We start from the raw sequence: 25,692 nt of genomic DNA, 5'->3' as shown, positions 1-25,692 counted from the left end.
TGTACATATTGCTTTCACTATTTAAATGAATATTTCACCAAAACATTAAACTTGTGTCATTATTTAGTCACCATAATTGTTTTATTTCTTCCATGGAAACTTTCTCCCTTCATGTTTCTCAGGAAGATATCAACATCCGGGTTTGGGACGTCATGAGGATGAGTAAATGATGACAGAATTTTCAGTTTTGTAACGACCAATCCCTTTAAGCTATTTGCATACATGCATGTTTTTCAGACTTACATCCAATGAGCATGACACAGATGGAGAAGATCTTCTCCGAGTTGGTGTTCGGGGACACGTTTCCAAAGCCCACGCTGGTCAGCGAGCTGAATGTGAAGTACAGTGCAGTGACGTATTTATCCTTTATGGTCGGCCCAGAGCTGGGGTCACTAGTGTTTATTCTCTTCCCAATGGACACCTCGAGATTGTCAAGCCAGCCGATCTTATGGTCCAGATACGGTTTCTCCATATTTCCAATGGCGTACCAGATGCAGGCGAGCCAATGGGCAATCAGAGCAAATATACACATGAGGAGCATGAGAACTGCTGCGCCGTATTCAGAGTAACGGTCCAGCTTCCTGGCAACACGAACCAGTCGGAGGAGTCGCGCTGTCTTCAACAGGCCAATGAGAGTGGTTGTCTTGAGAAGAAGAGAGAAGATGCTCATTAGTTAACCAAGAAAGATCGGAAAATACTCATTTGACTCATTCAGGCTGATCAGGTTCTTTTTCTCATAGGCTTCAAAATCTAGTGATCTGCGTCATATGATGCTTTTTTATTGTTTTCCTATTCCTTGAGTGTGTAATGTATTTGTTCGTGCATTTATAAGATCTGCAAAGTTACAAAACTCATAGTCTCCAGCAAAGGGATTTATTCTATCTAACAGAGAACACTGATCCAGACCTGCCTAAAATGCCTCGATTGAAGTCCAGATATTAATCAAACATCCATGTCACAATGTGAAATATTAGAAAGAATGCATAGAAAGAAGGACTTCAGTGTAGTGTAGTCATGCCACGGAGACACGGATGTGAAAGCAAAACCGATTTGTTTGGCTTTCTGAAAACTATGGAAGCTTGTTTCCACCATGAAATACGAGGTAACTGCAACTTATTCTCTCACAATTCTGACTTTTTTTTCTCGCAATTGTGGGTTTATATCTCGTAATTCTGAGAAAAAAAATGTCAGAATTGTAAGATGTAAATTCAGAATTGCATGATAAAACTCATAATTGCGACAAAAAAAGTCAGAATTGTGACTTTATATCTTACAATTCTGACTTTATATCACAATTCTGACTTTATAACTTACAATTTTGACTTTATAACATGAAACTCTGACTTTATAACACGCAATTCTGACTTTATAACACGCATTAAAATTGGGAATCAGAGGTTAAGATTTATTTATAAAGCTGTTCCTGAGCAGTACAACCCAAAAGTTTGCTTGTGCATGGTGTACTTTACAGAGGACAGCTTCCTGAACCCGGGAGAGTACAACGCTATGTACAAAAACTACTGACCACTGTGAAACATTCTGCTCAAGTCTTGCTTGCAAAGTTGGTTCCAATCGATCGGCTTGATTTTCAGAATCCGACTCAAGCTCAAACTGATATGGTAAAACTGACGACATTATTACAATTGCTTAAAGCTGAAGCTGAAGCTTGTGATTATGGTAAGGGGTGTTACATTTCTGACACACTCTTGAGATGTTTGGCCAATCACAATTCACTGGGTCAGCTGGCCAATCAGAGCCCTCTGAGCTTATGGCAAGGAGGGGCTTTGTAGAAATCAGAGTATTTTACAATGTACAGTATGTGAAAAATGTGTTTTTTCAACATTAAAGCATGTTAACCTACTCTACACCTAATATTCAAAATAATGAACTTTTAAAATAGCATCATATGACCCCAAAACAAATAATGTCCAAGAGAATAGGAATGACCTGTTAAATGACCCAATACTCTAATAAGCATAAAAATGCATACAGTAGTACACATCCCCCGAAAGAAAATTTTACAATTTAAAGTTAAATTTATCAATCTGGTGCACTTTTGGGAGTTAAAAATTACGAGCTCCAAACCATGTTTAGTGTGCAAATCAAACAAAGACGTTTCACAAGTATATTATTTATGCTACAGTAGGGAAATTAGAATACTATGGAAGAGGATTAGGGCCAAGCAATAATAAAAAAAATAAAACAATCTCGAGATTAAAGTTGTTAAATTTCGAGAAAAAAGTCGAGATAAAATGTTGAGAATAAACTCATTAAACTACGAGAAAAGACTCATTAAATTTCAAGAAAAAAGTCGAGATAAAATGTTGAGAATAAACTCGTTAAATTACGAGAAAAAAAACTTGTTAAATTTCGAGAAAAAATTCGAGATAAAATGTTGAGAATAAAGTCATTAAATTAACAAATTCTCATAATTTAACGAATTTGTTCTCGTAATTTAACGACTTTTTTCTCTTAATTTAATGACTTTATTCTCAATATTTTATCTCAACTTTTTTTCTCAAAATTTAACGAGTTTTTTCTAGTAATTTAATGAGTTTATTCTCAACATTTTATCTCGACCTTTTTTCTCTAAATTTAACGAGTTTTTTCTCATAATTTAACGAGTTTATTCTCAACATTTTATTTCGACTTTTTTCTCGAAATTTAACGAGTTTTTTCTCGAAATGTAACAACTTTAATCTCGAGATGGTTTTATTTTTTTATTATTGCTTGGCCCTAATCCTCTTCCGTAGAATACTAATTTCTACACTTGCAAAAAATAAACCCTTGAGCCTTTATTTTGGCGGAAAACTACAATTTCTGTGAAAACAGGTTTACAAATACGCAAACCTATAGACTAAACGAACGGCAAGAATGCATTCAAGGTATTCAGTTTTCAGTAGGAAAGGTGTCATTTAAGCGGCCCCTAAAGTAATAATTAACAGTTTTTACAGTGGAAGTGCTTCAATCAAAAACCAACTTTAGCTCGATAATAATTTTCCTATTGTCACTGTGAAGCAATATGTATTGTGAAAAGCGCTATATAAATGAAGATGACTTGACTCGACTTGACAAATGGGCTTTACAAATTACAAATCTAGTGAAATGCTGTGATCATCTTCCTACAAAAATATTGGGAATTAAGCAAATGTGAAAATGCACAATTGTTGCCCGCTACATTCCCAAATGCACGCTAAAGGTCCTTGCGCAAGGCTTAAGCTAGTTCTAGACTAAAATGCATGATTGAGCTGTTTTAACTGAAAGCAACTGATATGTCAGTGTCATTGTTTTGTCTCAAGATGCACACCAGTAATGTTTTTTTCTAGTGAACGTTTATGAAAGCTACTTAAATGCCCTAATTGAACTAAGGCCTAATCCTGGCTTAGGCTAAGCCCTGTCAGTGAAACCAGGCCTTTATATGAGAAGTTTAAATATATTTTCAATTCATTATAAAACTGTGGCGGGACAGATTAGACTATTGCGGGCCACCACAGTCTAGATTAATCAATGGGAAACACTGGTATTGGGCAACATGCTTAACTTAAACTTCAAACCATACTGAAATCAGTTGTGATTTTAGTATCCCATGCACTTTGAGTAATTCAAATAACACTTGGAATTACTGTAGTCAGCTCACAAGGTTTTGGAACAGAGCCGTAAGCTTTTCTAGCTTTAATTATCCACAGTTAACTGTATTAAAAGAGCCGGAACACACTGTGGTCTAATACACCCAAAGCTCATAACAGGGTGCTACTGTAATGTCTGCACACACTAATTAATATTTTGATAATCCTGTTTAATTTTAGTCCATTACACACTGCTGCGCCAACACCAGAGATCCATCTCATCAAAATTTTGCACCACAAGGATAAAATAAACACCCGACACGAGAGACCTGGGTAATGAATTTCAGCATCGACACTTCTCATCCAGCTCTCGGTAAACGGTGCATAACCAAACTGAGCAGAAAAGAGATAAATCCTCATTTGCAGGTGAAATCTGTTCAATAGATAGAGACACGGGAGAAAGGTCCCTGGGAGCTGACAGCGGGCACTGTCTCATCCGAAACGACTCCTTCAGCAACATCACTCGTCCCCCGGTGGGAGATCATTTGTTTAGCTGGCAATTATACGGTGGCCTCACAAAGCGAGGTTAGGACCCGCACCGGGTATTTTTAGAATATGTCTTAACGGATGCGTCTGACAGCACTGCTTAGCATGCATACGAGCGCTGACAGTGTGTTAGCAAGCTTGTGGAGCGAAGCACGTGGGTTTTTTGTACTCTCACGTTGAGAAGTGCTGCATCCGTCATGAGCGGCCCATTAAAAACTCATTAGTAGATCCTGTTCACAGCAAATCACGTTTTTGAGTTATAGCTGGACATGCTGATAAGATGGACGCTCAATTATACTGATTGTTCATCAAGTTTGACCTCATATGATTGGCCTATATTTTCAATTCCACTGTTTAACTAGACAATTAAAGTTTGAAGACTTTGAACAAAGCCTTGTCTGAAAGTTTAAATCAACTGAGTGAAACCTTATACTCAAGGTTTTAATAATCAGAGAAAGTCAATGAAATATTGCTAACATGTTTAAGCATCTTGGCTGTGTGAAATATAGTGTGGAAACCATGCCTTTAATCATATTTTTCACCAAACATTTTGAATCTACTGACTGTTGGTTTTGAAAAAATTAGACATTTGGATTCCTGTGATTGCAAAAAAAAAAAAAAAAAAAAAATCACACTTTTCAGATATTTCAGAGCACAGATGTATAAATATGAAGATTTTTTTTAGCTATATCACCCAGCCCTAGTTGCGACCAGAGACAGATGTGAGAGCGCCTCCAGTGAAAACGAGTGCAGATGCTGAGAGCGTGAGCTTTGTTAATTGGGTGATCTTCATGGCTGTTGGAAGGCTGGAGCTCGACGGCCCTTTTCAGAAAAACTGTGCAAATATGAGACCTCTGGGGAAAATATTATCTAGACGAAAGCAATATACTTAGCAAGACCAAGCATCAAAACTCATCCATAGTCTAAAAATATACTGCATGCCATCAAATAATGACATTTCCAGTAGGTCTTAATCTATAATTCCATTCTTTAATATTTTAAAAGCCACTGTGTTTGTTTCTGGTGTCCTTAGGCAGAGTATATGGCTCTGACAGAGTTGCTGTCACTGGAACAGACCACAAAGCAGAAAAACCATATGCCAGGATGTGCCAAGAGCTCATGATAGGCCATTGACGGATGTGCCTACATAAACAAGCAAGGAAACGAGCCAACCGGCGTGCCAATGATTCAGCCTGTAAGCTGTTCAAACATCAGTTTTCTCTTTCCTCTCTTTCTCTCATCATAATCATTGACTCCCATTTGGTAAGCCACTAATCCAAATAAATGGATTCAAAAATGAGGGCCATTCAAAAAAAAAGGGGGAGAAAACAACATACAGTATATTCTGATACTGTAATCCCTGATTCACTGAAATAGTTGTGCTGTGGCCGTAAGAATCAGCAGCCCACCAGCGCTAAAAGCTCTCTGACCTCTGCAAAATGCTCTGATCGGATCTACATAATGGACACAGTGCAAACAAACAAATAAATAAATAAATGAGTAAACAAATAGCTTAGGTCTCAGGCTATCTGCCCATGAGACCTGTTTATCCCTAAAAGATTTTGTTGTTTTCTTAATGCAGATAGCCTAAATTATAGTTACTTTAGTTCCAAATGTTTCCGTGATTCCAATGCCAAGATCATGGGTTTGATTTATAGTGTACATGCATGATATGATAAAATTCCAGATATATTAAAGGAATTAAAATTTCCTGATAATTTACTCACCCCCATGTCATCCAAGATGTTCATGTCTTTCTTTCTTCAGTCAAAAAGAAATGAAGGTTTTTGAGGAAAACATTGCGGGATTTTTTAGTGGACTTCACTTCAAAGGTCCAAATGTCAGTTTCAGTGCAGCTTCAAAGAGCTCTACATGATCCCAGACGAGGAATAAGGGTCTTATCTAGAGAAACCATCTGTCATTTTCTAAATTAACCACAAATGCTCATCTTGCACTGCTCTGCGATACGTCACGCATTACGTAATCATGTTGGAAAGGTAACGCAGGCGGAAGTACCGCGGTAGGGCGAAAAACTCAATCTCATTTTCTCCAGCTTCAGAAATGTCTGACATCATTGTTTGACCTTTTTTTATAAAAATGTTCACTTTGTAAACCCTTTCTCTGTACTTCCGCCTAAGTCACGCGTGACCTTTCCAACGTGATTACGTTACTTGTGGCGCATCACAGAGCAGTGCAAGATGAGCATTTGTGGTTAAAAAGTGTATACATTTTTATATTGTTTTTGAAAATGGCTGGTTTCTCTAGATAAGACTCTTATTCCTCGTCTGGGATCATGTAGAGCTCTTTGAAGCTGCACTGAAACTAACATTTGGACCTTCAACCCGTTGAACACTGTTGAGGTCCACTGTTATGGAGAAAAATCCTGGAATATTTTCCTCAAATACCTTAATTTCTTTTCGACTGAAGAAAGAAAGACAAAAACATCTTGGATGACATGGGGGTGAGTAAATTATCAGGAAATTTGAATTCTGAAGTGAACTAATCCTTTAAGCGTCTAACTGTGCGAATGGGAAGGAGAACACCACCTGCCAAATTGGTCATTTGAGTTTGTGATCCCTAGTTTTGACCAGCAGCCAAGTGCAGAAGGAAGTTGATTAAGTTCTGGTGTCACTTACATCTTCTGATCCTGATCCAAATATGAGCAGGTCGAAGGGAATGGCCGCCACCATGTCTATAAGGAACCAGCCTTTGAAGTAATGGATGGCGATCTTCCCCGGATGGCTCACCACCTCCTCGTTCAAGTTCACGTACGTGGTGCGAAAGTTTATGAGGATGTCGATGATGAACATGATGTCCACCATTAAGTCCACCATGTTAAGAGGGCTGCAGGAATAGCCACATTTCCGTCTTTTTTGCTCCTCGATGTCGTTGAGCAGGAAGGCAGCAGAATAAGGGGTTAAAATGGCTGTATAAATAACCAGCAGCAGGATGAGCCAATCCCACATCGCTTTGAATGGGCTGTAGTGCAGGATGGTGAACTTATCCATGCGTGGCGTCTGGAGCTTGTATTCTGGCAGCACGTCGGCGCCCAGAGACAAGACCTGGAACAGGAGAGGCAGGCAAAAACGTGAGTATTGTATGGTACATAATTAAGTCTGTTCTGATGGAGAAACATGCTAAACCATTAAAGAATCACTTGTGCAAATAAGTTAGCAGATGGAATGGAGTTTATTTAGAATGATAATAATAAATACAAAGTTCTGTCATGAAACTCTAGATGGCACAGGCTGATAGGTCCTAACTCAATTTGCTTGCAATCACATTATTCTCTATAAGGCACAGCTGATTGGTTCCTGCTGTATCAGTAGCCAATGAGCTCAACCTTCAAATACTTGGTCAGTATTTGCTGTAGGAGTTGCAGCACACTTTCAGAAACCCTCCACCTTCCCCAACTCCACCTATTCTGTTCCCAAAAAACACGCAAACGGATTCTACGAAGAGCATGCCAAAATGGACTTGAGGCTAAATCTCCACAACGCTTTAGTGTATTCAGACCAAATTTGGTATGTTTTATGACAACCATGACCTGAGGGTACCTGCACAGTTTTGGCACAGTGCCACCAAGTGGTCAGGAGATATTAAAAAAATGGTTATTTTTGCTAATAAGTTCTAAACAGTTTGACCCAAAATCACAAAACAGGTCACTTTAGATTTGGTGCAGCATGCCGAGTAGAACGCTACCCGATTTTCCCATTTTGGACAGTGTCCATTTAGAATTTTGTCGTAAAATGTTATATTTTTTATGAATGCATTGGTGTATCATTACGAAATTTGGTATGTGTCATCGGCACCATGCACTGAAGATACTCAAAAATTTCGAGACAGCACCACCTTGTGGTCATAAATTATAATGAAATATCAAAAAATGCTAATAGCTTTTGATTAATTTTTCCTATTGTAATGAAACTGGTCTTAATATTTTCCTTGGGTCATGCCAAGATCAATTTTGCCATAGTCAGCCGAAGTTTCTGTCCACCATTTTGATTTTCTTTAAAAAAAAAAAAAACCCTACTTTTTGAACTCTTCTTGTACCAATTTTCACCAAATCCGAGTCTTATCATCTTTCAGACCATGTCGGCAAAAGTTATGGATTTCGTGTCGATAGACGAAACTGTTTTGTTATACTGCATCAACAAATTTAATGGTATAATGGCAATTTTCATCTGAGGCTTTATCTCTGGAAAGATTGATATATTGACACCAAACTTTATGTGTTTAATTGTCACTCAACATTGACCACACCAGATCAATTTGGTGTCAGCTCCACCTATTGGTTAATATAAGCAATTATGTCACATTACAAGTAATTGTATTACCATTTTGCTTAAAACCCTCTCCAAATTTCCCATTATTTCCAGGAGCTCATTGCTTCTACCTTCAATTAAACTGCTAACAGTGATTGTAAATTCAATTGCCTAAATTATTACATTGTTAGCTAACTGCATGATTACATGTACATTTCTGAAACCACATATATTGGACAGTCACCTCTGATACCAGATTCTCTAAATTGTAATGTTGACATGCATTCTCAGTAAAGCTGCTTTGAAACGATATGTATCGTGAAAAGCGCTATACAAATAAATGTGAATTAAATTGAATTGAAAACGTCTTTACTCATTTTTGCAGTCGATGCTCACTACCTTGATTTATTGCTCCTCATTCTGCTTCTGAAGTGTTTGTCCCTGATAATTGCTGCTTGCAGCTATATTTTATTATTATTTTTACAGTTTAACAAATCAAGAAGTTGAGTAATGTATAATTTTTCAAACTTTTTCCATTTAAAATTAAATACTACCATTTAAATATACTGTATAGTTCAATGTAAACGTTTCAGTTTTAGTTTAAATTTTTCAGTTAAGTTTCAGTAACCAGAGCACTGTTGATGCTGATATTAAATCTGAAACACTGATGTCAAGTTGCTGATTTGTGCATTTCCAAAATCAGATCCAAACATTTTTGAATTATCAAAAATCTCTCACTATATGTTTATATTGCATTACTTGACAGCTGTCAGTTACATGTCCACAGGTCCATCATCATAATGCAGTATGTGACAGTTTCACCGCGCCTCACATATATTTCCCCGTAGTTGTCATGTGTTTCTTTCCAGCTGATGCAATATTTCATGAAAAGCGCCAGCACAACTGAGTTCCTTCACATTTCATAAGTGTACCGTGTCAGGGAGCCTCAGTGCATGACATAAATATTAATTTATTTCTCTATAGTTGCACAGTACAACCGTCTCCGCTGTCAGAAATGCTCACATTACATATAGTTTTTTGGATTATGAAGTCTAGTTGTCATGCATCTCAGGTTGATTGTGAAGTTATCTGAGCACTCTGCTCAAGGACAAAACTGTGCACAAGACTTCACAAAATCTTGTTTTTCACATACTGAAATATGAAGAATGCTATTCAGGCAATCAGATGTCCTTTCCCTTTTCTTTAATGTGATTCATGAAACGGATAGTTCAGAATCTAAATTCTCATTCTCAAGGCAGTGGAATTTACTTTTATTACTATTTCAACAACAATAAAAGCTAAAATAATAATTAAAAACACCTGCATAATAAATAGACACTAATTATCAAATTAAAACAAAAGCTCTACCATTCCTTCTGTTACTTTATAGTATGTCGTCTACATCTCTGTGTAGCTGTTTTGCATTTTCAAAGCAATTCTGGAACTTTGTATTTTGGCACTTGTCATGTTATTGTCTGCCTAGAATAAATTGCTTTTGGTGTAGCATTTCTTGGATGAAAGTATGTGTTAAATGAATTTAAAATCTGATTCTGGGACAACAAAGTATAATTTTGCATGATTTTTTTTTTTTTTTATACAGGCCAGGGGCTCTAAATTACTTTATTTATTTATATATTCTTTTGCTTCATGAACTATACAGAATTTTTACATTGGACATCAAGTGGCAACCCAACACACTAACAAAACTGTGTATCGTAAAATAATATATTATTTGATTTCTGAATGTCTCTTGAATTTTGAAGGTGTCATGCTCTTAGCAGCCAATAATAATATCACACAAATGTGGCGACACAAACATATTTATCCTCTTCAAACCCATTTGTAATGCAGTCTGGGTCATATTTTCTTTTATCTTGTGTAGTTTTGTTCAGTTTTTGAAGACATAGCACACTATCTGTCCATACTGACATCTGTCAAATACAGTTTGATTGGACATGTGACCTTTGACATCAGTAACACAAGGTAAGCATTTTCTCCTCTCTTTTATAAAAACAAGTAAATCTGTATCTTTACATATTTATCTTTATATCATAAATATGCATATTGTTAGTTGCAGGGTTATTATAGTTAACTAAAACCTTAAAAAATACATAATTGTTGTAACTTAAAATAAAATGAACTAATTCAAAGTATTAATAAAAATAACACTGATTAGTAGCAATTATTATAAGCATTATAAGCATTTAGCATTGTTTTTCTCTGCTATCTGTGCCCTCAGAACAGACTCGTGATCAGTGATGTATGTGTTTTGTTGAAGCTTGAATAGAAAGATCTTCAAGATAAGCATCAACACATTGCTTTCCTTTGCACTATAAAAGACACTACCGGGGTTTCATTTCACTATTTTGCAAAGCCATTGAACAGCAGAAGTCCCCTGGTAAAAGCATTAGGATGATAATAGCCTGTAATCCAGCAGTGCGTGTCTGTAATTGAGCTTTAAATGAACACACGCACACCTTACTGCAGGATTTAACCAACTTTGACATTCAGCAAATGAGGTGTCTTTTCCTGATAAATACTTTATTAGAAATTATGACGACAGCAACGGTGATCAGTTGCCATAGTCGATTTTTTTCCCTCATAATTCAAGTGCTGAATTATGTATCTTTTTCTCTTGCGGGCTCTCACGTGTCCAGGCAGGTCAGAGAAGGCAATGTGCGAATCACTCAGACGTGACAAGCCAAATGACCGCAGTGAACGAGTCAGCTTCTGAAGTGAGGACTTATGTCCTTTGGATGGGCTGTCATCGACTTCCTTCACGGCTGGCCAAGACGCGGACACATTTACAGCAAGGTTTGACCCAGTACTGTATGTTACAGCCTTACAGCGCCATGCCTTTGACTTTCATTGAAGGATGTTTCCAGTCGCTAACCTTGATATATCCAGAAGAATGGTAGAATACCTATAATTAACATTTCTATTGCTTTGTCCTCCACATGCAATAAATTTTTGGGATTTATCAGTGAAAAACTCATACAATGCCAGAAAGTAGAATTATTATCATACTGTTTAAAACATCATCTGCGCCGGAAGCGTGCCTATATGATGCCTTAAAGGGGTCATGAATTGAGAAATCAAATTTTCCTTGATCTTTTGACATGTAAGAGGTCATTGTACTATAAAAACGTCCTGTAAGTTTCAGAACTCAAAACTTCCTTGTTAGTCCAAAAACTGCAAAAATTGCATCTAGTTTTGGATTTTGTCACGTTATGACATAATAGGATAATAAGACCGCCTCTGCAGAATCAGATCGACGCCTACTCTACATCATCACGTCTTTGGCCCCACCCACTGGTGCATTAGTGAGATGAGAAGAGAGATACAGGATCACTGGACTAAAAATAAGCACTTTCCCAGCATTAGGATCTGGAAGGTAATGTTATTTATTTTCAATTATGTGAATGTCTCAGTAGAGCACTTTTTGTTAGTTCGGTACATTTCACTGTGGATTCTTTGGTAAATCAGTCGCAATTTCGCCGCAGGCTTTGCAAACAGACTTTTACTGTAATATATGGACCCGACAGTAATGCCGCAACATGTAAGTAACCATGTGTCATGTTAGGCACAGAGACAAGAAGGTAAGATCCATATGCAGCTTTAATGGGGTAATCCAAAACGTAAATCCAAAGACAGGCAAGGGTCAAACTCCATAGGACAGTCCATACAAAAACAAAGAAAACAACAACAGAAGCCGGTGACCGTAAATGAAACCACAATAACAAAAGCAGAAACAAACCAGGAATAAATAGACAGACACTAATGATGAAACACAAAACAGCTGGGTGCAATGAACGGGATAATGAGTCCGAGAAGTGGGTTATGGGAATTGAAGTCCAAGTGAGGTGAACAATAGTCCATGTTGGAGTGCCTCTGGTGGCTAAATAGGGCACTCCAACTGGTGATCATGACACCACGTTAATTCTAATGCCTGATCTGTGATCAGATGTACAGTCAGACGTTCTTTGTCTCAAAATCGCTTATTGCTGTTTATGCATCAGTAAATCAAACCAGTAACTAAACGGTCAACTTCATATTGCTTCTCTTAGTAGCAGGAAAATAATCTCTTATTTAAATTGTGATTAAATTATATAGACCTTATGTAGCCCCACCCCTTTTCTGTCTTCCGGTTTGTATTTCCACCACATGAAGTTAAGATCTTACTAGGGATGCAAAGGGGTGGACATTTTCCAGTAAATTTCCCGAAAGTTTCCAAAAATTCCTGAAAGTATCCAGAAATTCTGGAAATTTACTGAAAATTTTACTCCCCTTTATGATTGAACCGGTGGTTTTTAAAATCTTCCCAGTCTAAAGACATTTGTTACGACTTCCGCTTCAAACATTACAATACTCGTGGTAACTTTCTTTAACTCTACAATAAGTAAATCCACTTCACCATCTAATTACTCTTCAACAGCGATGCCATAGAAACATACAGAGCTACCGCAAAAACAGAAGTTAAAGTGATAGTTCATCCAAAAATGAAAATTTGATGTTTATCTGCTTACCCCCAGGGCATCCAAGATGTAGGTGACTTTGTTTCTTCAGTAGAACACAAATGATGATTTTTAACTCCAACCGTTGCCGTCTGTCAGTCAAATAATGCGAGTCAATGGTCACACAATTTATAAGAGTCAATAAACATGCACAGACAAATCCAAATTAAACCCTGCGGCTCGTGACGACACATTGATGTCCTAAGACACGAAACGATCGGTTTGTGTGAGAAACCGAACAGTATTTATATAAGTTTTTACCTCTAATACACCACTATGTCCAACTGCGTTCAGCATTCGGTTAGTGAGGTCTGATCGCGCTCTGACAGCGGCAGTGATGTCTAGCACTCACTGAAGTCTATGCGCTAGACATCACTGCCGTTGTCAGAGCGTGATCAGACCTCACCAAGCGAGTGCTGAACGCAGCTGGACATAGTGGTGTTTTAGAGGTAAAAAATGATATAAATACTGTTTGGTTTCTCACACAAACCGATCGTTTCATGTCTTAGGACATTAATGTGCCGTCACGAGCCGCAGGGTTTAATTTGGATTTGTCTGTGCGTGTTTACTGACTCTTATAAATTGTGTGACCATTGACTCGCATTATACGGCTGACAGACGGCAACGGTTGGAGTTAAAAATCATCATTTGTCTTCTACTGAAGAAACAAAGTCACCTACATCTTGGATGCCCTGGGGGTAAGCAGATAAACATCACATTTTCATTTTTGGGTGAACTATCCCTTTAAAAGACAGTCTAGACAGTCTATAAAGGTCTATACAGAAAGCGATAAAAGAAGCCTCCCTTTAGAATCGCTGAAGCTGTCAAACACACAGCGTGAGTTTATCAGCGGTCTCTCGCTAAAACTCCCGTTGTAATCAATGATGCTGTCTACACTGAATCTCTCAATGAATCTCTTATTTATTTAGGCTCCGATATACTCACGGCGAAGTTAATTTTCGTTCTTCGTTTAGGAGTAAAATGAAGTATGAAATACGTGAGCAGCGATATACTGTTATCAAACATCTGACGCCGCCCACACTGCCGAGAGCAGCGTTTAGATGAATATGCAATTATGTGCTGCACGATTTCCTCTCAGTAACAAAATAGACACAACAAAAATGAGAAAACAGCAAGCTTTTTATAGAAAGCATAAGAAAAGCATCTGATCATAACAACATGGGTGTGTTAGCACGAGCTCTGCAAATTAGCACTCCAGTAAAGTCACGTCACATATATTTGTCATTTTATTCAGTAGATTGCATGCATCTTTACAGCATCACATGTGAAAAGCAGTATCAGTGCCTCATTTCATCAGAAGCACAACTTCATTTTCTACTCTAAAGCTGCTATCCAGTGTTCATGGTTCAGATCAGATGAAATGAGTCAGAGAAGAGTTCCGTGTGAAAGAAGGCGGAGCCTCAGCGCACACCTCCTATTACGTTACCGTCACGGACCAATGGTAGTACGAAGGCGTTTTGCAAACCTTTCCTGGGAGTTTGCTTTGGCAAGCCGTTTCAAACTCCCAAAACGAACATAAAACGAACTTCGTTTTGGCCTGATTTTGTTCGAAATGATGTCACATCAGTTCGTTCTTCGATTCCGTTTGAAGTATATTGTGGCCTTTAGTTATGTTAGTTATTTGTGCAGAATGAGTTGCAATGAGGAGATCACTGCATTCATGCACTCAACAGACATTATCGGCTATAATGCTGCAACCTTTCATGCATCGAGAATAGATCTAAATAGTTCCACATGTAATACTTATTTCATATGCAAAGATGTTAGCCAATCACAGCAGTGGGCGTTTACACTGAAGTCTCACAGCAGACACGCCCCTTCAAACTGAGCGTTCACATCAGAGAGCTAAAATCAGGGTAGAAAGTGACCTTTTATTTCTAAATTATGACCATTTTTGATGTAAAAATCATACTAACATTAAAAGTGCACCTCAGGAAACATTATAAAATAATAATAATAAAAAAATGCAGCTCATGACCCCTGTAAATGCTGTCTAGCTATGCAGCTCAGCTGTTTTTGTAACAGAGCCAGTGTGCAAACACAAATCTATCTTCCATGGATTAAAGGGGAAAGTTCAATTTACACTTGAGTCTCTCACACAGAAACTGTCACAGCGCTACTGAATCGTGTTTTGCCAATATTTGGAGATCCATTTCCCGGAGGTGGTAGAAAATCCATCTTCATGCTCAGATGCTCTTTTCAGTGATGCATTTCGGTGTCAGAAAAAGATGCTAAATATGGCTGAGGTAAGAAAGGACACATGCACTCAGAATAATTACTGGTTGTTGCCCTGTATTCTGGCTCTCATCTTAATACCCTCTAGGTTATGTAGTATCCTCATTAGCATTTATTTGCATACACATGTCTGTTAGCATCATTTAATGCATAACCGAGCAGTGAAATTATGCAGGAGAATCCGTTTGTTTTTGCTTGTTCACAAGACTATTGGATTTCTAATCGAATCATGAAGCACTTGACACATACGATATTTCAAACAGATTACGCTCGTGACACATTGATTAATTCAAACTCCATGGAGGAGAAATACAGCAAAAGCACATCCTCACCTGAGGCCCTTATTGAAAAACATGAAGGGAAAACAACTGATTTTACTCTGTTAATATCAATGTGAAACGTTCATAACCAAGTGGGTCTATTATATCTATCTGTTAGCATTCACATTCATTTCACGCTTTTAAAAGCCCAATATTGGGTGCAATAATACATATATTACATATATTATATTATAATGAATGATTTTTGATTTATATACTACTATTAACTAAAAGTTTGAGGTCAGTATTGTTTTTTTCTTTTGAAAGAAATGAATACTTTTATTCAGCAAGGACACATTCATTGTTCAAACGTGTCAGTAAAGTTATTTATAATGTTACAAAAGATTTTTATTTCAAATAATTGCTGTTATTTTGAACTTTTGAAGAATACTGAAAAAATGTATCATGATTTCCACAAAAATATGAAGCAGCACAACTGTTTTCACTGCTGATAATAATCATAAATGTTTCTTGAGCAGCAAATCATCATATCAGAATGATTTCTGAAGGATCATGTGACGCTGAAGACTGGAGTAATGATGCTGAAAATTCAGCTTTGATCAAAGAAATAAATGACTTTTTAAAATATATTCACATAGAAACACCTATTTTAAATTGTAAAATATTTACTGTTTTTACTGTATTTTTGATCATATAAATGCAGCTTTGGTGAGCAGTTTTTCCTTTGAAGTAATGTGCACTGCAAAAGGAATCGATCTCAATAAGACCAGAAACGTGTGTAAAAAAGTAAATAGAGTTGGATTAAACTTCACAGTCTTACCTGTGTGACCTTCTCAGTGACGTTGTGTGTTCTGTCTTTGACCTTTGGTGCTATGATGGTTTTCTCTGAGGACGGAGGGGAAGGCGCTTTCTTATCGTTGGCTTCAGAGAAGTTGAGTGCGATGAGCGGGATCTTGTTGATGGTGCTGTATTTGTTCAGGTTCGAGTCTGAGGTCGATCCCAGCAGACTGGACTTCAGGTGGTTGAACGGACCTGAAGGTAAAAAGTAAACAGAGGTTGAGCTGGGTGATAAATCTGATATTCCTAATGTTATACACAATGATCTTTCATATGAATATTGTTGATTTCTAATCGGTCATTCAATTCTTAGTTCACTTAAAAGTTCACATTTACTTAAACCTGTATGAACTGGATACTTAAACAATGACATGATATATTAAATATATATAAATGAATTTTAATATTTAATAGAAACATTTACATTAGAAAATACATTTGAATGTTCAATTTAAATATTGCTTTTTTTCAGTATTTGAAAATATAATTAATCATGATATATTCAATATATATAATGAAATATTATATTTTATTATATATTATATTCATCAAATATTATATTTTAATTATAAAATTAGTATATTATTTTTTTAAATATTAAATAAAAAGTATATTAAATACAAATATTTACTTAAAAAAAATACATTTAAAAAAATTAAATGTTCAATTTAAAAAGCCTTTAAGGCATTTCAGGTCAAATGCTTAAATAAATTATATGTCTGGCAGGAGAACAATTGTATGATTTTGCCTTGAATACATTGTTTGCTCAGCTTAATGAACCATTTGAATGAACCTTTTGTCAACACAGTGTTACAGTTGTATTAAAACATCATCAAAAATGTATATGTGATTGTACTGTTAGAAACAGGATATTTTTTTTGTACATTTCAAGTTCATCATCCATGCTTGAAACGAACATATCAGTTCTGTAAGCATCCATTAACAATCCATTAAAATCCTGTGCAATATAATAGACGAATGATAAATAACAGTACCGCACAAGCTCTCTTGGGATAATTCAAACTTTGATTAAAGAAATATCCTCCCAAACTGAAAGTGGCTGTGCCGGTTAACAGCTGATGGAAGTCATTCAGCATGTACCATTGATTTTCTGTCCTGACTGTGAGCCTCCGCATCAGTCTCGTTCAATGGGATGTGAAGAAGAACTGCCTGTACAAGTCTGAGCCATTCTAATCCACCTTAATGCAAGATGGTCCAGACTAGAGCTTTACTGAAATAGCAGCAAATGTTCTGTATGATCTAATCAAGACATCAATAACAGCTGAGAGGAGAAATCAGACTGAAAATGGATAATCACGAAACGGCATGACGTCCCAGACACTGTGATGGAAGCTTCTGATCTGTATTCTGAGTGCGCTTTTGAGGAAAGATAACGGGTTTTATCTTGATTTTTTTTTTTAGGGGTGTTGTTTTAACCAGTCTAAGTTGTGGGGTGCCAGTCTCATTTTAGGTTGAAAACTGGGATAAAAGTCACCATATGCAGACCTAATTTGTAAAATTTTGGGGTGTTCATGCAAAATGCATGCGGAAAACACAATCTTCTAATGCCTTTACAGAGTTGGGCATAAAAACAGTGTTAAAAAAGTGTTTATTTACAGACCAGCTTCTCTGTCAAATTCAGAGAGCAAAGACACAGGGCCCTATTTTAACAATCTAAGCTCATGGTCTAAAGCGCATGGCAGGTGGACTTAGTGTCTGAATCCACTTTTGCTAGTTTAACGATGGAAAAAATGGTAGGTGCATGGTCCAAAAGGGTTGTACCTAGTCTCTTAATGAGTCATGGGTGTTTTTTGGGCGTAACGTGCAATAAACCAATCAGAGTCTCATCTCCCATTCCCTTTAAAAGCCAGGTGTGCTTGCAAAATGGCAGATTCGGTATTTACATGCATGGCAGAATTTGCCAGCGGAAAGACTGAATGCTTCTCCAGAGAGGAATCCTTTTATTTTTAGTATTTGGCATGTTTGTGTGCTGCTGCACATCTCTGTGTGTATAACAAGCAGAGCGTATGCTCATTGTGCACCTGCCTATAGGTGCATATTACTAACACACTCTTTAAATAAAAAAATAAATAAAAATACTGCACTATTGAATTTAGAGCAGGTTTTTGTTGGTCAATGGTGCAGTCGTTTTCAGTTGCCTCAAAATAGCAACATGCCAACAATGCATCAGACCAGCACACCACGAGTGCAATTGCTATTTAAACAGCATGGTGCACGACATGAAAATGATAACTGCATCGGGCTGAAACTAGCAAAAAACACTTGCGTCGCACCTGGTGTCACATTGCGCCGGGAATATGATAGGGCCCATAGTATTAATGGATTATATCTAATAAACATTAAGGCCCGGTTTCACAGACAAGGCTTAGACTAAGCCAGGATTAGGCCTTAGTTCAGTTAGAGTACTTATGTAGCTTTTATAAATGTACCCTAGAAAAACACATTACTGGTGTGCATCTTGAGACAAAACAATGGCTCTGACATATTCTAAGATACGTCATTGCGAGTTACTTTCAGTTTAAACGGCTCAATCATGCATTTTAGTCTAGGACTAGCTTAAGCCTTGTCTGTGAAACTGTAGGCAAGTGTTAAGATTCTGAAATTAATTTTTTTTGTACATGTTAAAAAGTACTCCAGTAATATTTATTTACAACTTCGGAAAATAATTGTTTGCAGTGTACTGATATAATGAATGACATTTTTTTTTTTTTAGCTTAATTTAATCATTTTTTTTCTCAAACCATCCCACAGGATGGACTGGAATCATCTATGGACCTAACTTTGTCTTTGACAACCTTGTTGTGCAAGAGATAGGATTACAGGTGCTTTAAAGAGGCGCTATTATGCTTGTATATGTTCATCTTTCATTAGTGTGTAATGTTGCTGATTGAGCATAAAAGAACTCTGCAAAGTCCCTTCAGTGGGAGTTATTCTCTATATCAGTGTCAGTGTTTCTGTACTCCCTGAAACGCCTCCATTGTAGTCTTGAGTTTTCTTCCAGGAACGAGCACGTCACAATATTCCTCATTTAAAGGTGCCCTAGAACTTTTTTTTAAAAAGATGTAATATAAGTCTAAGGTGTCCCCTGAATGTGTCTGCGAAGTTTCAGCTCAAAATACCCTGTAGATTTTTTTAATTTCATTTTTTTAACTGCCTATTTTGGGGCATCATTATAAATGAGCCGATTCAGGGCTACTGGCCCTTTAATTCTCGTGCTCCACGCCCACGTGGCTCGCGCTTGCCTTGAACAGTGCATAAACAAAGTTTACACAGCTAATATAACCCTCAAAATGGATCTTTACAAAGTGTTCGTCATGCATGCGGCATGCATGCGTCGGATTATGTGAGTATTGTATACTGTTATATTGTTTACATTGATTCTGAATGAGTTTGATAGTGCTCCGTGGCTAACGGCTAATGCTACACTGTTGGAGAGATTTATAAAGAATGAAGATGTGTTAGTGAATTATACAGACTGCAAGTGTTTAAAAATGAAAATAGCGACGGCTCTTGTCTCCGTGAATACAGTAAGAAACGATGGTAACTTTAACCACATTTAACAGTACATTAGCAACATGCTAACGAAACATTTAGAAAGACAATTTACAAATATCACTAAAAATATCATGATATCATGGATCATGTCAGTTATTATCGCTCCATCTGCCATTTTTCGCTATTGTTCTTGCTTACCTAGTCTGTTGATTCACCTGTGCAGATCCAGACGTTAATACTGGCTGCCCTTGTCTAATGCCTTTCATAATGTTGGGAACATGGGCTGGCATATGCAAATATTGGGGGTGTACATATTAATGATCCCGACTGTTACGTAACAGTCGGTGTTATGTTGAGATTCGCCTGTTCTTCGGAGGTCTTTTAAACAAATGAGATTTATATAAGAAGGAGGAAACAATGGAGTTTGAGACTCACTGTATGTCATTTCCATGTACTGAACTCTTGTTATTCAACTATGCCAAGATAAATTAAATTTTTCATTCGAGGACACCTTTAAATAATTCCCGCACAAAGCATATGCAAAATAAAGGGGTGGGGCATGGTTGAGTTAGTTAGTAGTGTGTTGAAACTCACAGTTATGGTAAGGGGCGGGACATTTCTCAAACACGCTCAAAGTGCATTACCAATCACGACACACTGATCTAGCTGACCAATCAGAGCACAGTGAGCTTTTCAGAAGGAGGGGCTTCATAGAGACAGGAACTAAACAGAGTGTTACTGACAGACTGGGAAGAGAAGAGCTGCAACAATGGAGAATATGTGAAAAATAATGTGTTTTTGAATAATCAAGCATGAAAATGTCTTCTAGTAGAGCCCAAAAACACAATCCAAACTTTGTCCATAACATGGTCTCTTTAAGTAGTCAGTAATATGAATAATGGTGAACCCAACTGCTGTGTGTTTTTAAGCATGCAGCAAGAAGCCAGAGACAGTTATACATTCCTACAGAATTCAACGTTACCTTTCTGACCACGTACACGGTCTGGAGTGGAGGAGTAAAGATTAAAAGAAGAAAATTAGGAAAATTCACCCAATTAAAGAAAACATTTAACTGCATGAGTTCATGTAAAAAAAAATAAAGCACACATGCTTCTTCCAGCAGTGGATCATTTCAAAGTTTGGTTCTTTACAATGACTCTAAATTGATAATATCAACAAAACAGGCAGGGAGAAGGTCATTTATTATAATGCCATTATAATTACCACTTCTTGCTGTTAGATGTGATTATCATTCATCAATAAAAAGCCATGAAATCACTATACTGGAAAATTATACATTCCTGTCTTCATTAATCCCCCAAATAATGCAGAAACTGTGCATTATGATGGTTGAGTTAATTAATTGCACAATTTAAAGGACTTTACAATTCAAACTATTTTATGGTGTAAGTCTAGGTTTATAACATGAATAAAGAACATGGCTTTTGACCAGAAAGCATCAAATTACATAGCTATTTCATATTAATTTAGTCTAAAATGTGCACAATAACCAGATATGATTTAATATTTTATCTCATATTTTATCACATCTTTTACCAAAACAGTCTGAAGTTCTGGTCTTTCTTTAAAAGAACAAAATTATACATTATTCTATTAATATATATATATATATATATATATATATATATATATATATATATATATATATATATATATATATATATATATATATATATATATATATATATATATATATATGAGAGAGAGAGAGAGAGAGAGAGAAAAAAATATTATTTGTAATATAATTAGCGCTGTCAAATGATTAATCACGATTAATCACATCCAAAAAAGTTTGTTTACATAATATACTGTGTATATTTATTATGTATATATAAATACAGAAACATGCATGTATATATTTAACAAATGTATACATATTTCTTAAATAAATACATATATGTGTAATAAATATATATTATCTAAACAAACTTTTCTTTTATACGATTAATCGCGATTAATTGTTTGACAGCACTAACTTCTTTTGAAGATAAAATAGAGATATATTTAGTTTTTTCTACAGTCTTATCAGTCCATTTGCTTCTTGGCAGACCTTGTTGTTCCTAGTGCCGTGCTTTTCTCCATTTTCGGTCAAACGTATCACAGAAATACAACATGTAAATTCAATATAAGTTTTAGTACTCACCTTCACTTGCCTGTCTGTCCATAAACAGACGTTTGGAGTTCGTACTCAGCCCTTCAATGTCGTGAACGGAGGAGGCCCGTCTCCTGCTGCACATGCTGTCTCTAGAGATGGACTGGGCCAGGCAGGTGGTGGACTGAGCTTGGGAAGGACTGGGCCGATCCCAGGGCTGCTTGGGCGACGAGTGGTCGATGGGAACGGACACACTGACTGGGGAGGAGTGAGGGCTGGAGCTGATGAGCGCCCGCGTGTCGTTGGCATCCGCTGGACTGGAACCGTCCTTCGTCGGCGATCGGACGTCCATCACGGCCTCGGAGTCGTCACTGGCCCTGGGCGAGTCCACCATGATTGAATCTGGATCGTCCTGCGGGAGAGACTGCTTGCTGGTTCCCAACAGATTCAAGGCTGGCAGACGGAAGCAGAAGAATCTTCCTTTTCCTGGAGGTATTTGGGAAAAGATGTGTAGAAAGTTTCATGTAGGGCTATTATTTATAAAAATAGAAATACTTGCATAAATCTATCTCTCATTTATCTCTCATTCTATCTATCCATCCATCCATCCATTGAATACACTCCTTTATTTAAAGTTAAATATTCATATAAATATTAACAAATTCAAATAGCTTTCAAGTATATCTCAATTATGAATTATACTATATTATATTATATTACAAATGTATCTATCTACTGTGTGTGTACAGTATATATATAGGGGGAGAGTGAAAATAGAAACAAAAAATAGTGTTATAGTGTTTCAGAAGTGGCCATTGAATACACTGAAATCATTTGTCAGCACCCCTGGCAAGATTATTATAAGAATGGGCGTATTCAGCAGACATGCAACTTGAGAGGTCAACATTCATTCCCACAATGCATTCCCCCAGGAGAACAACAATATGACATATGGCTCATTTGTTCAGCCATGCCTTTAATTATCCCACCGGCCTTTGGTCTGAATTCCTCCTTCAGTACGGACACAGCTCACCGCAGCTTTAATTAGCAGCCTCTCAAAATGTTTTTTTTTTTTTTTTTTTGACAGGATATGATCAAACAAATCCACTGCTTCCCCATGGAATTCAGTGTTTCCTCTCCAGTACATCAGCGCTTTGAAGAGTAAATTGGAGTACACAGTACACACTTTCTAATAAATAAGGTCTACTTCAAGAGGAAGCTCTTTCGACTGTACAGGACTGCAAGATGCGCTCACTATAGACTTTATGTTCCATTCACTTCCATTCATGCACATGAGAGAGCGGGAACACAAGCATATGCCAAGAAATATGTGAACAGAGTTCAAGTTTGACCTGCAAATTTGTGTAGAGGATCTCTTACAATTTTACATGGCATTTTTTAACATTTTGAATTTGTTATTATTTGTAATGTATTATTAAAACCTGAAGCCCTACGTGACATTATATCCTGTTTGCTTTGGCATCCTGCATAACTTCTAGAGATTGAGCAATATTATTTTTGTTTGCTGACAGCAATACAAACCCTAACCCAACAACAACTGATGATTGATTTAAAAATAATTTTAAAAATTATCGTTAAACTACATCATGGATTATGTATACTGTAATAATAAAAATATAATTATTTATATACCATTATAGTTTTTAATATTATTAGTTATGTTCTTTTTGTCCTTTTTATTACTTTTATAATTCTATATAGTTTAAATTCATTTTCAGTCATTTTAGTACTTCAATTTAAATTCATTTATTTCAGGTACTTGCCTAAGCAATATTTTTAATTTCAAGTTTTTAGGTTTTTCTTCTAATATTTATATTATAGTTTTTTTTTTCTTTATATCAAACAATTGTGACTTAATAACTCGCAATTCTGACTTTATATCTCGTAATTCTGACTTTATATCTCGCAATTCTGACTTTATATCTCGTAATTCTGACTTTATATCTTGTAATTCTGACTTTATAACTCGCAATTCTGACTTTATATCTCGTAATTCTGACTTTATATCTCGTAATTCTGACTTTATATCTCATAATTCTGACTTTATATCTTGTAATTCTGACTTTATAACTCGCAATTCTGACTTTATAACTCGCAATTCTGACTTTATATCTTGTAATTCTGACTTTATCTCACAAATCTGACTTTATATCATGCAATTCTGACTTTATATCTCACAATTGTGACTTAACTTGCAATTCTGACTTTATCTCTCATAATTCTGACTTTATAACTCGCAATTCTGACTTTATATCTCGCAATTCTGACTTTATATCTCGTAATTCTGACTTTATATCTTGTAATTCTGACTTTATATCTCGTAATTCTGACTTTATATCTCGTAATTCTGACTTTATATCTTGTAATTCTGACTTTATATCTCGTAATTCTGACTTTATATCTCGTAATTCTGACTTTATATCACCATTCTGACTTTATATCTTGTAATTCTGACTTTATAACTCGCAATTCTGACATTATATCATGCAGTTCTGACTTTATAACTAGCAATTGTGACTTTATAACTAGCAATTCTGACTTTATATCTCGTAATTATGACTTTATAACTCGCAATTCTGACTTTATATCTCGCAATTCTGACTTTTATATCTCACTATAGATAAACTCACTGAGATAAAAAGTTACAATTACCTTTTTTATTTCATGGCGGAAACAAGCTTCCATAACAAATGCTACATTTCTCACTTGACAGTGAATGACTTTAAATAATTAAAGAAATATAAATAAGTAGCTTTACTTAAATACCATTGTTTCCTGTTCAATACACAGGATGTGTGATATTGGGAATAATGGTAGATGCAGAATTAAACGCATTCAATTGTGTGAATATGGGTTAAAATATCAGTTTATCTCTAATAAATCTACACGCTTACAGTCTAGTATTGCTGCACTTTTAATGCTGAGTTTCTCTCTCCCATTATGCTTTTAAGGCAACGTACAAAACTTGTGCTCAAACACCTGCACCTACAGTAATTATCTAAAAGACCTCAAACAGCTCATTATTAAGACATTACAGCGTGTGTCATGCATTACAGTACGCAGGTGTACGGGAAACACCATTTCTGTGTCAACAGAATGACCTGAACAACTCACTCGCTGAATTACAGTCCCGCTGCACAGCTTTTCCCGACTGTCAGCCTGCCTCATTCAGCTCAATGGGGTTTAAAGAGTGCACCTGTTAAACAGAGGCAGGTGTGCTCGCTTAAACATGAAGCATTAACCTGCTGGCTGATGCTGATGAAGAGGAAACTCTGGAGTAGGAGCAGAACTCAGTGTTGTTCCAGCGGCCGTGTGCATGACTGTAAACACTCCTCAGGAGGGTTGTTTTGGATGCTCAATGACAATGGCGAGGTTGGAAGTGATCCAGCACCTGGGAATATGAGGACTTCCTCACTCAGCGAGCCCTTCACGTGCTGTCACTGCCGACACAACTACACATGATACCACTGACCGATGCCCCCTACAACGCACCCACATCCAGGCAGGTATGGAAACATTAAGTATGTATGTTTTATGGATAAATGACAGCAGTTTAAAACTTAAAATGGAATCATTTAGTGCCCCACTATGCTTTTTCAGATATTATCTTTCATGTAGTGTGTAATTATAGCTGTTTGTGAATGTAAAAGGTCTGCAAAGTTTCACAGATCAAAGTGCAGATAAATGGAGTTATTGTATCGCAAAAGAAAGAAGTGATTCTGAACTGCCTGAAATGAGTGGTTCTCACAATTTGCATAATGCCAGACTATGGTCCTC

The 25,692-nt window shown here is 36.6% G+C and overlaps 1 protein-coding gene across 1 annotated transcript in view; it reads right to left on the bottom strand.

The window, feature by feature from the left end:
- LOC125270760 (potassium voltage-gated channel subfamily H member 7-like) overlaps positions 1–25,692 on the bottom strand; it is a 122,776-nt gene that overhangs the window by 41,732 nt on the left and 55,352 nt on the right. Inside the window, exons 4-7 of the mRNA XM_048194680.1 lie at positions 21,946–22,380; positions 16,249–16,460; positions 6,749–7,174; positions 244–643 (exon numbers count right to left, since the gene is read on the bottom strand). Of these exons, the coding sequence (XP_048050637.1) occupies positions 244–643; positions 6,749–7,174; positions 16,249–16,460; positions 21,946–22,380 (1,473 nt within the window). The remainder of the gene's footprint in view (positions 1–243; positions 644–6,748; positions 7,175–16,248; positions 16,461–21,945; positions 22,381–25,692) is intronic.

This window comes from Megalobrama amblycephala, linkage group LG6 (genome assembly GCF_018812025.1).
Source record: "Megalobrama amblycephala isolate DHTTF-2021 linkage group LG6, ASM1881202v1, whole genome shotgun sequence".
NCBI lineage: Eukaryota > Metazoa > Chordata > Actinopteri > Cypriniformes > Xenocyprididae > Megalobrama > Megalobrama amblycephala.
This window is presented reverse-complemented; position numbering and strand designations above follow the sequence as displayed.